General features: G+C 41.1%; 1 protein-coding gene across 1 annotated transcript in view; it reads right to left on the bottom strand.

The window, feature by feature from the left end:
• The window catches only part of RFX8 (regulatory factor X8), a 32,191-nt gene extending 26,715 nt beyond the window's left edge, over window positions 1–5,476 (bottom strand). The window contains exons 1-3 of the mRNA XM_071429964.1: window positions 5,051–5,476; window positions 4,671–4,870; window positions 1,571–1,694 (exon numbers count right to left, since the gene is read on the bottom strand). Coding sequence (XP_071286065.1) covers window positions 1,571–1,694; window positions 4,671–4,870; window positions 5,051–5,476 — 750 coding nt within the window. The remainder of the gene's footprint in view (window positions 1–1,570; window positions 1,695–4,670; window positions 4,871–5,050) is intronic.
• Window positions 5,477–15,816: the final 10,340 nt, after the last annotated feature.

Below are 15,816 nucleotides of genomic sequence, written 5' to 3'. Positions count from 1 at the left end.
GTCAGATTACTACAGCTTGGTAAATTATTAATAGCTCAGCCCATTTTAGGCTGTGGCAAGTGATTACACATGCACTCAGGTTTAACCAGGATGGCTGCAGCTCCTGCTCTCCTCGGCTTCTTGCTACAAGGTCCATTCTCTTGCTGCACTGGGGAGCTGCAGCCCAGCCTGCTGCTTTGGGATGTGTCAGCTTGCACTGCAATGCACTGGGTTGGTTGAGGCTGTGAGCTCAGCCCACAGCAGCTCTGGCTCAGCTCTTCCATGTGATCAGACTCACGCTTCATCTGTGCCTGCCCCAGCTTAAAAGTCAAACACATTAAGGTAAACCCCACCAAGGCTTGGCTTTCAGGTGGTAACTCAGCCGTGCTGGAGCACTGGAAGGGTACAGGCAGGATAGGATTAATCTCATCTACATGGCTACAAGGCAGAGGAGTCTAAGATACTCGCTGCAGTCAATGGGAAAAACAAGTGGCAGGTCTGAGGCTCTTTCATCTGAGCTGTCTGAGGCGACTCATTTAGTTTGAGGAATCATGTGTAGCTACTTATTTCTCTCCAGTGGCTACCTAGAGATTTTTAAGGTGACAAGCTTCATGGCCAATGTCTATGCTGAGCCAGGCAAATTCTACCCATGGTCTTAGCTGATGGGTGATGATCCATTAAGCTGTGGTAATAAATTACACTGGATCATTCACTCAAATATTAATTTTCAGCAAAAGTGATTTAACTTACCCAGTAAAAAAATGAGATTCAACTGAATTGAGATAAATGATTCATAGAATGGGGTTAGCCATACAAATGAAATTGACTTCAGGTACAACTTGCACTTAAATTATTTTGGACTTGTGTTAAAACAATGCTTAGTAGCTCTTACTATGGGAATTAACAGAAAGTTAGCCATATAAAATAGGAAGTTCTGAAGTCTGAATAAGAAGTCTTAAACAATAAATAATCACAATATCTTCCTTAATTTGTTAGAAAAGGTTGAACAGCTATGGGTGTTGATTGCAATTTGGATTTCTAAGTGTCAATTGTTCCATGGGTTGTATCTACCTCTATGTAATAGAAAAGTGGAACTGTTAGAAGGAGATTCAGTTCTACATCTGCATTTGTTTTGCTTGGATGATTCTGTAGCAACTTTTTAGGGTATGTTTGGAGCAAAATCTCCTCAAGTATACTGAAAAGGGAAAGTATAAAATTATGTAACAACCAAAGGTATCTTCTAAAGACAGAAGAATCATCTCCTTGGAATGAGTTGCATAACTTTCTGCTGTTAAAAAAAGAAAACTGTAAAACTTTCTAAAATATATTGGCAAAGAAATCTTTGCTATTGTATCATGCACCAGTTCCCTGAAGAAAATAAACTCTCTCCAAACAACACTCTTTCCTCTGGTACAAATGCATCTACATGAGTGCTTAGCAGAAATACATTAGAAAACACACAAGCATAATTCATTACATATTCATTCTTCTCTGTTATTTAATGTCTTTTGATATGTGTGTAAAGTTGATGATGAGGCTTCCTCTTTAGGCATCCCTACTTCTTATCTTGTATATCCTATCTACTCTGTACCTTTCCAAAGGTGGATGGATGTACTTGAATCTTGAAATCTGGATTGCAGGTTTCAATATACAGCTCATGTAGTAGCCGACAGGGTACAGTGCATCCTCCACACAAATAGAAATTATCAGCTAGCCTTTAAAACAAAAATCATCAATTGGTTTATGTCAGAGTTAGAAAAAAGAATTGTTAGATTTTTATAGTTTATCAGATTTACAGTGAACTCAGTAATAGTCATTCTGATTTTATAGAAGCATAGAATCAAAAAGAGCTACTTCCTTTGAGTTATTCTGTATCCTGGGAAACAATATACTTTTTCATATATATATATATATATATATATATATATATATACACATATATATATACACACGTATACCCTCTGTTTATTTTTAACTTTTAAAGCCCTATTTTCCTTGTTTCTGATATGTAAGAGAGGTCACATGAGATTCTGCTACGAAATTAACTAGTTCTCATAATTTTTAAATTAAAACAATACAACTTAGTAATACCATTATAACATTAACACCAATATAGACAGTATTAGAATTTCTCATATGCAAAATACTCTTATATCAAAGGATCTAACTTCAGTCTTCTAAATAGAAGGGTATCCACTATACCAGAAATAATAATATGAGCATTTTTTCACCTAAAATTTTAAATATGTTGTTTTGGGACAGAGTGCACAAACTATAAAGGACCACATTCTGCTTTCACAATTTTAGGACAAGTTTAATAGGAGAACAGAGTTTTAATTTACAGTTACTATCTAACAGGACTGAAAGAGGCTCAGGTGTTTAAATATCCATCCTTTTGCCAAATCCCTGATTCATCTTACTAATCAGAATGGTCACAGTCACGTAAATGCAACTACTTGTGTGAATAAGGTGAGGGAAATGCAAACTTGGTTACTTATTAGCCTAAGATATTACCTTCACCAGGAAAAAATGATCTTTAACTATAAAATAATGCCAATGGTTTTGATGTCAGAAGATAACAGGCTACAGTACAAATACAGGAGCAAAGCTGAATCAAAGGAGCAGAGGGATTAATTTTCAAGGCATGACACACTGCTCGTATCACAGCGCTTTCTTGCTCTGACTGTTTCTATTCTAGCAAATTATTTATGCATATTTAATTAATTTATCAGCTGAACGCCAGTGTAGCACAGTGCCAGTTACTCACTGTGTCTTTACTGACAATTCATTGGGAAAGCAGACTGAGTTCATTGGGAAAGCAGACTTTTCCATTCACCGGGTGTGATAAGTCAGCTGGACTTCAAATCAGCATCCTCTGCTTTAGTACCCTCACTTCAGGCACCCCAGCTGTTTATCTTAGTTGCTTTGTCAGAAGGCAGTGGAGAAGGTCTACAGCAAACTGGCTTGCTAGAACAGACTGAGCAAGCAGCTGATATTTACCTCACCTGTTATTTGTGCCTCCTCCCCTCTTTCCATTGAAGAATGCTATCTGCTTCCCCCAGCTTTCCTTCTCCCCAGCAAAAGACCCCCAAATGCCTCACCTATACCTCCTTGAAGACCATCTCCTCACCCAACAAGCCAAGAGGCTCTGCTGGGCTCCCTGCCAGCTCCTGATCACCTCCAACCCCACCATCCAACAGCAAAGGCTTCATGGCTACACCTGAGCAGGAACTTGCACCCAAAGATAGGGGATCTGCTGCTCTAATGGGGTATTTCCCATTATCAGGCTAAAAGGTAAATGAAATTCATTCTACATAAGAATCCTGCCTCCCAGCAGGCAGAAGTGCTTTTTCTTCTAGAGCATCTCAAAACTCTTCACAATTGAGCAGTCTCAGAGGAGATTATCTTAAGTTCAAATTCATCCTTAATATAACATCACAAGAGTCACTGGAAGTGCATCAGAGATTAATTCATGCTCCAGTGGCATGGTTTCTGCCAATAGTTTTTCCTCAGCATTTAACTACTTAGCAACAAAATATTTGGGAAATCCATTTCGTGAATTTTTTGTCTATTAAGCTGCCAGTCTTTTTGAAATAGTAAGTCAAACACCTTCTTAGTGCTGACACATAATACAAAAATATTTCTATCAGGAAAGCAAGCTGCACAGAAAAGAGCACAGCACTCCTCTTCTTGTTTATTAGCCCCAAGGTGTTCAAAACCTGAGTTTTTATGGCATGCATCAAAACAAAACTGTGAAAAAAGACAAAAAAATCGAAATGAAAGTGTGGTAAGGCAGAAAGGTAGAGGTTAAAGAAAAAGCACAGGGGGAAAGACCTCCTCCATTCATCTACTCTTTATCCACACACTGTCTAGGGTTTTTTATCCTATTGATTTTAGGGCCTCACATAGACTGCAAGTGTTTAGGATTTGCCACCTATTCTATGTGAACCCTTAGCAGCCAGGCCATCATACAGGTTGGCAAGTCTGCTGTCAAACCATTTCTAGAGCAAAATCTGGTTTGCTACTGGAAATGCACCAACTGTAAAATGAAGCTGAACATTCAAAATTTTTCAAAACAAGAAAAGAAGGTTGTCGTGATGAAAAGAATCATTAGTTCATCCTTTCAAGGATTGCTTATGATTCAGTTTTATGCTGTGTCTCAAACCTGTTGAATGAATGACCTTATATGAATCTCTTCCTTCAGTTGTTTCAAAATGGGAGCAGTGGTATCTATATCACAGGGAAAACACAGACTAACTCCCACTGCTCAAATATGACTGATGGGGGGAGTAAAATTATTTAAGATCACTTGCTGATGAGTTAAAAGTTTGTATGTGTTACTGTTTCACAAAAGCTTCAACATTATTTATGAGCACTCATTTGTGCTTGGGGAGACAAGTAAAGTAATCCTGGTTTCTCTGTGGCTGTCACATGGCAGATGATGCTCTTCTCAAAGCCCAAGAAAACAATTGTGTCAACCTTCCTCCACTACACAAAGTGTCTCATTAAGGAGTTCAACCTTCATCTCAAGAAAAAAATAACCTTGGAGAATGTCAAACATCCAGCATCACCCCCGAGTGCCAGTGTGCCACCGGCTCGCAGCCGCCTGTGTGCTCTAAGAGCCCACCAGGCACCAGCCGAGGGGATGCTCCAGGGAGATCCTCCCTGGCAGCTGCCCTGCAGCATCCCACCACGTGGAGGGCTGCCGGGGCCGGATCCCAGCCAGCGGCAGGCTGAGACAAAGTCCCGTTTCCCCCGTGTCAAACCACCTCCATGTCCCTAAGGCTCGTGGCACGAGGTTCCTTTCTTTTGGAGAAATTTCCCTGCTTGCTTGGTACCGTTTATGCATCACCATGATGATGGGGCCCTTGCAGCGAGCCACACTCTTGCCCTACGAAACCGCGAGAAGAGTTAAAAGGGGCACTCCTACACTCCCCGTGGCAAGACAGCTCCTGCCGGCCCCACGGGCCAGCCGAGCCAGCCGCGCCACCTCCCCGCTCCATCCTCAGCCCGGGCCCGCGCCGGGCAGCGGGCAGGGGCCAGCACCCACCACTGCAGGACGGGGAGGTACGTGAGGGAGGTGGGGCCGAAGTAAGCCATGTCGGCCGGCTCCAGGGCGGGCTGCGGCTCCGCGTCCTCCATTGGGACCGGGGTGGTGGGGCCGGGGCCGTCGGGTAACGGACGGCGGGTAACGCCCGCGCCGCGCGGCCCCGCGCCCCGCCCGCACCGCCCCGCGCCCCGCCCGCACTGCCCCGCGCCCCTCCCGCACTGCCCCGCGCCCCGCCCGCACTGCCCCGCGCCCCGCCCGCACTGCCCCGCGCCCCGCCCGCAGCCGGCACCGCGCCCCTCCCGCACCGCTCCGCACCGCCCGCAGCCGGGATCGCGCCCCGCGGCATTCCCGGCACCCACCCACTGCCCCGCCCCCGATGGGTTTGGGTTTCTGTAGGAACTGCGGGCGAGAAAAGGAATTCTGTCCGAATCGGAAAGCGGCGTACATGGCCGACCGTGCCGCGGTATTTCTGAATGTCACCTAGTGGCAGGAGAAGAGGGAATAGGCTCAGCCTCAGCGTAGGTTTGGATTATGTGGTAGGAAAGAATTCTTTACTGTGAGGGTGCGAGGCACTGGCCCAGGTTGCCCAGAGAAGCTGTGGATTCTCCGTTCCTGGAGGTGTTCAAGGCCAGGTTAGATAGGGCTCTGAGCAGCCTGGTCTGGTGGAAGGTGTCACTGCCCATGGCAGAGGAGGTTGGGACTCAGTGATCTTTATGGTCCCTTCCAACCAGGCCATTTTAGTCTGTGATCACAAGTGCCATCCTAGAAGGTTTTGCACATCTTTAAAGCCTTACTTTCAGAGTTTTCAATAGGGATGCTGCAAACTCCCATAATTGTTTAATTTCTCTTTGATACAGATAGATGAAAGGTCTGTCTGCTCTGCTGAAACCCTGTAAGCACTTTTCCATCACAAGTATCCATTATGCAAAATGAGCTTTGCTGCCATGTGACTGACAAACATAAATTATGTATGGCTGGAGCATCTAAAAGCGTACTAGTCCATGGCTTTGGGTTACATCAGAGCTCAGCTTCTCAGAAACTCCCACAGCTCCCTCCTGTTAATTAGCTTCCTGAAATCCCCATGTGTGACACAGACTGGCTTGCTTCCTTCGTTATGACAGTATGACCAAAGCCTACACGTTGGTAGACAGCAGTATTAAAGTGGGGGTAGGGAGCACAACACCAGGAAAGGGAATTTAAAGTGGCAGGTTACTGGTCTCCTGGTCCCTTGATGTACCTTGTTTTTGAGGAGCAGTGCACGCAGATGTCATGTATGGTACAGGTTGCTTTGAATCTGCGAAGCCCCATGCTGTGTTGAGAAGCCCATGGGAAGATGATGCTCACACAAGGGCCCCTGAACAAAAGCCTTGAAAATGCTGTTTGCCAAAAGCACAGGTTAGTGTTAGTATATGCATTGTAACCTGCCCAGTGTGCCATCGATAACTGTGCTTAATGGCTGATGGTGGGAGCTTCCCTCAGTAGCTGCAGTTTGTGGTCCTGATTTTGTTTGTCTGCAGTCTACTGACCTCCTGTGTGGGACATTTAGACAGCAAATACTCCTGCAAATACTGGAGAGCAAAAGCTTTTCAGGTTGGAGTAGCTATTGCAAGAACTAACAACAGTGATACTGCAGAGCTGTGAGGCTTGTGTGGCATTACCATTTAAGTGTTATCATTATATTGCAAAGGTTTCATATTGTTGTCTCCTTAGTGCAAGAGTTTCATACCTCCTTGATGTTTCCCATAGGCAGCTCCTCTAAGCACTAACTCTTCCTTCTTCTCACACTAGCCAACTAATTCCAGTTCCCCTCAACCAACCCATACACCCTTTTATAACACTCTTCTTATTGGCTACAGCTGTGGCCTGTTAAAGTCAGGCCTGCTCCTAATCTTTAATAATTAACCCAGCTGCAACTCTTTAGCGGGGTAAGATTGCTTTCTATACTACCTTTATTTACTTATATTCTATTCCCCTACATTGAAGTACTCCTGGAGCTTCTGCAGCAGGTCTGGCAGTAGGTGCTGCCTGGGGCACTCACTGCCAGTTCAGGTGTGCTTGTCCCTTCTGCACTCAGAGCAGTGCCCATGCACCTAAGGAAGAGGAAATCTCATCTCCAGTTTCCAACACATGGCTTGCTTATGTGTTTGCATGTGCTTCTGAGTCCTGGTCTTAGTTCTCAAGGTTCATCACCAACACTGACTTTTTGGGACTGACTTTTTGGGACTGTCTGAAACTCTACACAGGGAAGTTCCCTAAGCCCAAAAACACCTTAGCGGGAAAAATCCCCCCCAAAAAATCATTTACGACTTAGTTAAAACCGAAGAATGACAAATAGAATATTACTGTGGTAACAGACTGAAATAAGGGAAATGATACAGAACAGAAAGTCCCTGGACAACACCTCATACTCAGAAAGATTTTGGTGAAAAGAAGCAAATGCTGCACAAAAAAAACCTGTCCAGTTACTGTCCATGGCTGGAGAGATACCAATTAGGTTACAGCATTTTTCCTGCCCAGTTTGCAGATAATGAGATAGACAGATCTGTGTTCAGATGTTCAAGTCTTGACATGCTTTTATTTCATTAGGGCTTTCCCATTTTTTTTCCAAAAAAAATCACCTCTCAGATAATTCAGATAATTCTAACATGTGCTTTTTTTTTTTGTTGGCAGGAGGGAGAGTGAGTGGGAGAGAAGGGAGATTGAGTGGGAGAGAAGGGAGATTCTGACTTTAAATGCCATGCTGTTAGAAGAATGTGGTAGAAAACCTGAAATCAGTTTCTTCAGCTTAAACCAGTCAGATAGGACTGGTGGATATAGATTAGGTCAAGCTGTAGTAAGTCTTTATTCTTGCATAAACTGAAAGCTGCAAAGCTCTTTATTGCTGTCATGGACATACTCCTTGCATAAAATTACAGAGTATATAATGAACGTGCACTTTGACTGAAAAAAGATTTGGAATAAAATTAGGAGTATGGTTGAACTGATTAAAAGGTGTACAAAAAAAGCTTCCTTCCTCTGACTTTCACCCATAACTAGGACAAATTTAAACCAAACTTTGAGGTAATCTCCAAAACGTTGTAAGGAGTGTCTTTAGCACAAAATTGCCTGTTCAGATTACTGTCTGCCCTCAGTTCCCCCATCCCATATTCAAGAGAAGATTTGGATACCTTGGGAGATTTGGATGCCTTGTAAGGTAAACAGATTATGTAAGAGCTCTTGCTGGTGACAGCTGTCTTGTAAAGGCAAGTGCTAACATCTCTCAGATATTTACAGTTTCAAAAAAAGTGCTTTATAAGATTTTTTAATACTTAAGCAAAAGTATGTATGAAACAGTCATTAAAGCAAGTGAATCTACAACAGCTTCCACCACTACTAGCAGCAATGAACACATGTGTCTGTAGGAAATTGTATGTTTCCCCTAGAGCTGCAAAGGCCTGGAGGGTATATTCATTCTCATGTAGGAAGGAATGGGTAAAAGAGCTTGAAAAGGAAAGTCAAAAATAAGAATCCTTCCCTCACACCCACCAAACTGAAGTCCTGGAGCAACGTATTATTAACTTTTCCATACAAAAAGTTAAAAGAATTGGGTCACAGTGTAAGAGTCCCATTGGACAAAGTCAAATATCCCAGTTTGAGAAACCAAATGTCAGTACATTTTATGTACCGTGTCAGTACATTTTATTAGTTCGGCATTTGTTTGTTTGTTTTTTATCTCTACTAGTTGGCCTACCAGAGACAAAATTACATCTGTGTAAAAGTTTACTCATTTTCTTCTCCTTTGAGATCTGAATAATGCCAATGATCAGGCATTACCTAAATCTGATCAGTTTACTATGAGCAGAGATCTTCAGTCATAGTTTCCTTTTAAACTTTAGTTTGAAACAGATCACTTGAAAGAATCAAACAAATCCAATGCTTTAACATTATAGAATGCTGTGTCCTTCACAAGCCACGCACTTGGACATGAATGCACATGAGGAAGAGGAAGGCTCCTCTCCCAAGTGCCTACAGCATGTGAGTTCTTGTATGTTTGAAAATCCAATTCAGCAAGTTTGTAAGACTGCTTCATTTCAGCAAAGCATTTAAGAATGTGCTTAAATTTAAATATGTACTTAGCTGAATCGTTCTGCTGAGTGGGGATTGATGGCTGAATTGAGGCATTAAGCATTAATGAGGGAGCTGGGAACACAAAATAATATGTAAATTGGGATGTGTCCTGTCATGACTAGAATAAACTGATTCAAACAATGCAATCATTGCATGACTAAGATCTCTTGAAAGATGTGAAACCATTAGAAATACTTAAGGCCTGGTGACTGGAGATGGGGCACAATCACCGACAATCACTCAATCCTTCTTCACTCATCTCAGATCACCTCAGATCACCTGGTTTTGGAGTGTCTGGTCGAGAGGCTGGGTGAAAATCTCCTCCAAACAGTAACTGAAACACTTATCTGACTGTTGCCACATCCTTAATTCCAGATGCTGCCCAGGCTGTGTCATCTACTGATCTTCTTTTAACTGAGATGAACGATGGATTCTTTCACTGCTTTTGGTCCATCCTCAGCTGGTAGCAGGGTCTGTCTGAGCAGCTCTGTCCCTCTGGTCAGGAGAGGCTCTGGTGTGGCACTTCCCATGGAGGCCTGCTGGTCACTCTTGGTGCTCCTGCACGGGCCAGTGCCGCCAGGAAGGTGACTGTGGAGCTGAGCCCTGTGCTTCCCACTGTTTGCTGACACCTGCTCTTTGTATTTCTTGCTCTTTAGTCCAGCTTAGGGCAGCCAAACAGTTTATACAGTGACTCATGAAGATGGAGATATGGATAAAAGCCTATCTGTCCAGAAGAGGCTGAGGTAATGCTTGCAGGAGAAAGCAACTGCTTCATTTCTGCTTGGCAGAAGATGTGGTGCTTGCTCCTCCAAGTAGAAATAGCATTTTATGATGCTTCCCTGGTACATTATTTTTGTGGTTTTGTTTTGTTTTCTACATTTTGGATGCATAGTGGAGTTAACTTTCTGTTTAATAGAACAATCTATTATAAACAGCTGTGCTATAAACTCCGAAATAGGTTTGCATGTTAGAGTAATTTGAACAGAAAAAAATTCTCTACAATAAAAGCAGTGGTGAGTCACGCAAAAAGCCCCGTCTATCTCAGAGGCTGGAAACAGCAGCTCTTACATTAGCTCCTGTGCCTGGTTTGCAGATGACATGCAAAAGACCCTTGATTTTATTTGTGTGTCAGGAATGTTTACACAATGAATCAATTAGTTCTGAAGTAAGGAATGGCATTAAGGGCAGCTTTCAAATGTATTCATAGTAAAGTCCAACCACAAAAGTTTTGAAAAGAGAGAAAAACATTACCCTCCTCCACAAAAACAAATACAGACGTTCCTGTGAAAAGAGGTGCTTTCTTTCTTCTTAATTAAAACAAAAGGTGAAAATGTTTCACTTAAATAGCTACATTAACCAATAATTTTCTTGAAAGTACTTGTTGAAAGATTCAGCATAGTGTTTGACATAATTAAATGACAATGTAGTTAACAGTTAACACCTCTGAAATGCAATTTTATTGTAACAAATACAAATCCTGCCTCAGTAGTTTTTGAGGGTAAAGCATATTTTGCATGATTGATGTAGTTTTATCTTCTCACCTTTTGAATATCTTAGGCCAGATGGTACATCAGAGAAACATTATTTGCATGTAGTGTCAGGGGTGATGTGATTAAAACTGCATACAGTTCTGTATTCCTATTATTCTTTGACAAATCTTGTTTTATCCTTCAGACTAGAAAACATAGTAGGAGATAGTGTGATTTATGCCTTGCTTATAGTTACATAACTGACATTTTCATATAATATTTTATCTCAGATTACCAATAAATTCAAGAGAGAGAAAAAACACCCTAACAGACTTAATAAGCCTAACCACTGTAGGAACAATGAAACCTGAAGTACCAAGACCCATCTGAACTGTTCAGATCCACACCAGGACCCCTCTTTGATCAGGGAGGTGAATTAGATAACCTCCAGACATCCCTGACCACCTCATTCGTTCCATGATTGCTGCTTGGTCTTTTTCTTAATTGCATTGAAGCATTTGTGACTTGTCTATGCTTGGCTTTTGTTCAAATAAGTAGAAGGTTCATTTATGTTGCTGGCAGTAGTGTTGCTCTAGCTGCAGCAGAGTACAGACTCAGCCAAGGCAAACTTAATAAAGAGAAATCTTTCACTTGGGCCTGTTCATACAGCTAGACTAGATACAGATACTGTATGCCCATACAGATTGTGCTGGATCTGAAGCTAGCAGCAAACACATGGCTGATAAAGGTTGGAAACAATGGCTCTGGTAGAATGAGAGAGTGTTTCTTTTCCCCAATTTGGTTAATTACATTAGACTGATATGGTTTAGGATGACAAGATGTCTGCTATACCAATTGATATTCTCTGTTTTCATTGGAATGAATTACAAAATCGAGCCTTGTGAAAAACTGGATTTGAAATTCCCCTTTGAGGAGCTTGTGAGCTCTGGCCTCACAGCTTTGCACTGACATGAAGGAGCTCTGAGATTGATTGGATTGTGACCAGCCATAGAGGGGCTCTGGACCCATCAACATCCTTCATTCATGGTCCTGATTTGTGATCCTGATCTTGAACTTCTCCATCATTTCTGACCCTTACAAGTACTTTCCTTACTGCTAAGTGCTCCTCAGATGGCTTACATAAAACATTTCCACTTCTGCAAGCTTCTTATTTGGACTGTGTGCTATTTGTAACACGGCCCTCTGGTTGATACTGTTGGAGTTTTGCATGAGCAAAGACTAGAGCAGACTGAGCACATATCCTAAATATCATTTGCATTTGGAAGGGAACTTCCATTGAACTGGGGTTGTAATCCTTTTATGTTTGTTTGCTATGAATATGCGATCATGTGAGCTTTACTAGCAGAATACTTCTCTGTGAGAATGTCCATGTGACTTACTCATGGGAGGCAAACATTTCATTCAAATGTTGCACTTACAAAAGGAGGTTCAGAATTTTCTATTGACTTTGTTTTGATTACTTATTCAAACTAAATGTTACGATCCTTGAGGATAAAGCAAAGCACACCTAGGCAATATTGTCAGTGGGACAATAAGCATTCACACTCAACTTGTTAATTTAAAAAAATGGTATCAATATAGGCCAAAAGATATATGGGGCTTAAATTCACTTTTATTGATTTATTGTAGAATATACATTCCCAACTGAAAATTTCAACGTGGATTACAATATTCATAAATTGGATTATCTGCAGACCTACAATTATTCATTGAAGTATTTAATTTGCGATTTTATAACAAGCACATTTCAGTCTTGAACTGCAGATCTACAATTGATTCAATGTAAACTTTGCCAAAGCAAATCCTCTGGTAAGATCAAAATGTGTGAGTTAGAGATGGAGGATGTGGTTGCTTAGTTACTAAGCAGGAGTCTACCTGAAAAGCACAGAGAGTGTGGAGAGCACTTCAGAGTATGGAGAAGGGTTTTGCCCTTTACTTTTGACTGACATTTCTGCTGAATGTTAAACGTGGAACCAATTTTAATAAACAGTGACTCCAGTCTGGCAACCTCATTGCTACTGCAGCCAGTGGTATTGCAACCATCAGGGAAGATAGAATCACTGGGGAAAATTTAGACCAAAATTCAGTTTCAAGAGGCATTTAAGAGGCATTTTAGAGAATGTACCTTGGATATTTTTCTCTCATATGCCATCCTAGTTGCCCTCAGAAATAACAAAGATTTCTTATCTGTTTTAATATTTTCAATATATCCTTGGATTATTTTTAATAACATTTTTATAACTGTTTAAAATTTAAAAACCTAAAAAGATCATTAACCTATAGTATTTAAAATTAGTTTTCCCTTTAATCTGATTCTTGACAGAAACAGTATTTAACAAGATTCTGTGATGTTTCTGCAATTTGCCATATTTTTTTCAGATATTCATAGTATTTTCACCATTGTCTTGAAAATAATCAAGAAGACAATGGATTATTCCCCTTTCAGCTGTGCAACAATAAGTTAGAATCAGAAATGTTTTCCATAATTTGAAGCCTTAATGGCCACATGGAAAAATATTTTTAAATCAAATCTTTAATAGTTTTCATAATTTAAAGAGATGCTAACATATTGTTAGGAATGCACAAAGCTTTTGTTTAAGAATATATACAATTTTGACTATGAGTGAATCTTGGAAATTATTTAATTTGCCATCACAGTCAAGTGATCTATATGAATGATATCAGACAATTTTATGATACACTTTTTTATGCTTCTGCAGCTGTCATCTTGTCTTTTTCCAATTTTCTTAGCTACAAAACAGATGTCAAACATTTTGTTTGTAGAAGTTACCCTGGAATTATTTTATCACTCACATCATTTATAGGCATTAGTGTACCTAAGGATGCAATTAGTCAAGAAATCTGCATAAATTGAAAAAATACAATAACTATTGTGCAAAGCTATGCACAGTCATTTCTTTACAGATTTTGGAAAGTACAGAACATTTTTCTAGAGCTTGCATCTTAATGCAGCTATAGCTACAGTCTGTGTAGAAATGTAGTGAGCAAGAAAAAACCCATAAATAATATGTAAAGCCTCCCTTACTGTTGCATTACTTGCCTGTGCAATATCTGTTTTTCATACCCTAAACTCAAATGCTGTTTTCCATACAGTTACTCTTTACCCATGTGGAAGTGCATGACCTGGCTCTCCGTGGCACGAGAGCTGCAGGGAAGCATCTGCACCCCTTGTTCTCCTCCTCTCTGGGTGGGGAGGCACAGAGGGCCAGGAGCCAGGACCATGGCACTCCAGCAGCTGAACATCTAAGGGACCACAAAGGACCTTGCAGCTGAGCCCCTGCTTCTCCAGTGGGGTCAATATTCACAAGTCTTTCTTCTCTGATCTTTGGCTCACTCTCATGGGTTCTTTCATTTCAGTTTAAATTGGAGGCCTCGGTAAAGGGGCTTATTCACCCCGCTTTTTCTGAAGGAATCTTCCATCTCTGAAACCCTCAACCACACCTTGCCATCCAAATTACTTCTTCCCCCCTTCTCTCCTATTTAATCTTGTGGCTTCCTTCAGCTGCCCTCCCTCATTAACAGTTCCTGGTTAGTTAAGCAGGTGAATGCAAGAAAATCATATCAAGATGAAACCTCCTTTCACGCTGGCTGCTGAAGCCTGACTGGGAATTAACAAGAACCTCCAGTAAGGGTTCTCCTGAGCAAATCCTATTAACAGCAGGCTACCCATGGTCAGTCAAAGCATTGAAACACTGCATTTAAACACACCATCAGCCATTGGCAAAGTTTTATAGCGTTATTCCTTGTACATCACCTCCTTAAGTGGGTTAAAAGAGTACAAGCAATGGCCAGAGCAATGTCGTATTTCAACAGGCAAAACACAAAGCAGCATCTACAGTTCTTACTTCAGGTGAGCAATTTAGCATAGTTTTAGAACTATATAAAAAAACAAGTGATTTCTTTTAAATGTTGTGATTAATTATTATTGAAATGCTAACTTTCTTTGGGCCAAATTCTACTTCAAAAATGAGGTTTAATCAAGAGTTACAGTGCTTAATGTTACTCTGTGCAGGTTTTCTTGATTCAGTTTTCTTCTTGCTTCTGCAAAAATGAATGCAATAAGACATGACTCTTAAATTAAAGAGTGGATTATCACCTTCAGGGAGGAGTCAAAGGATTTAGGAAGAACCTCAAATAAGGGATGGATGAACATATTAATGACAGCATTCACTGTCTGCTTGGTTGAAATAAATTAAGACAATCTGAGCATGTGTATGACGAAGTTTTTTCAGTTTTCTGAAACCAAATTTGTTAACTGTTAGCACATGCTAAAAACCCTTAACCCTTTGATAAAAGGTTGGGAAGTAAGATGTGCATGTAATTTTTCATTATTAGTATTATTATTAAATGTGGTATTTTGTCCTGTTTGTTTTTGTTGGGTAGGTAGTTGCCCATGTTCTGCCAGTTAATCCTGTTCTTTTGCCTGTTTTAATTATAAAGCACCTAATAACGTAGTGACTGCTTCTAATAAATTAAAAATACCTGGGTAAATAGAGAGGTGGTGTTGTCTATTAGGCACAATATCCAGGTTTAGTTAAAACTAGGAAAGTCTGCTTTTGCTCTTAAAGTGGCTTCTGCAGCTTGACACAGATCTAGAAGACTTGCTCTCAGCTCTAGCAGAAATGCCTGAAGCATAAGGACCTGGGAACTTCTGTTCAAGGATGGAAATAATCAGCACACAAAACATCCAATTTTTTCTGTTCAGCCCTCTTAAATATTGCTCCTAATTCTACATGCGACAGTGAAACAGTGACAGTGAAACAGTGCATTTTGCAGCCTTGAGAGGTTTTTACATTTTCAGCTTAATGTGGTTTAATATCAAGCTTGGAGAAGAACAAGCTACTTGTGCATTTCTCCAGAAGCAATGGCTCAAATGCCTGTGAAGCAGGGAGGATACAGTGCCCAGGCTGTGCCAGTTTCAGTGTTTGCCACATCGGTGGTGCTGCCAGTCACCCTGCAGAGCCAATGCAATGCAGCTTTTAGTCACAGGGCTTACACTAACTTCTGATATTCTGAAACAACTGGGACTTGCCATGGGCTTTTAATCAGGCCCTTGTAGTTCTCCTTTCCTTAGTATACAGCAACTCTTAGAGGCTGGGTTTAGCCAGTGTTTCTGAGCGAGCTCTCAGCAAAATTTGGATTGTTCCATGTATGAGCCCCTACAGAATC

The sequence above is a fragment of the Agelaius tricolor genome, unplaced genomic scaffold (assembly GCF_023055355.1).
Source record: "Agelaius tricolor isolate 1412-34295 unplaced genomic scaffold, bAgeTri1.0.p SCAF_7, whole genome shotgun sequence".
NCBI classification, from domain to species: Eukaryota; Metazoa; Chordata; class Aves; order Passeriformes; family Icteridae; genus Agelaius; species Agelaius tricolor.
Note: the sequence above shows the minus strand (reverse complement) of the source record. Positions and strands in the feature narration are given on the sequence as shown.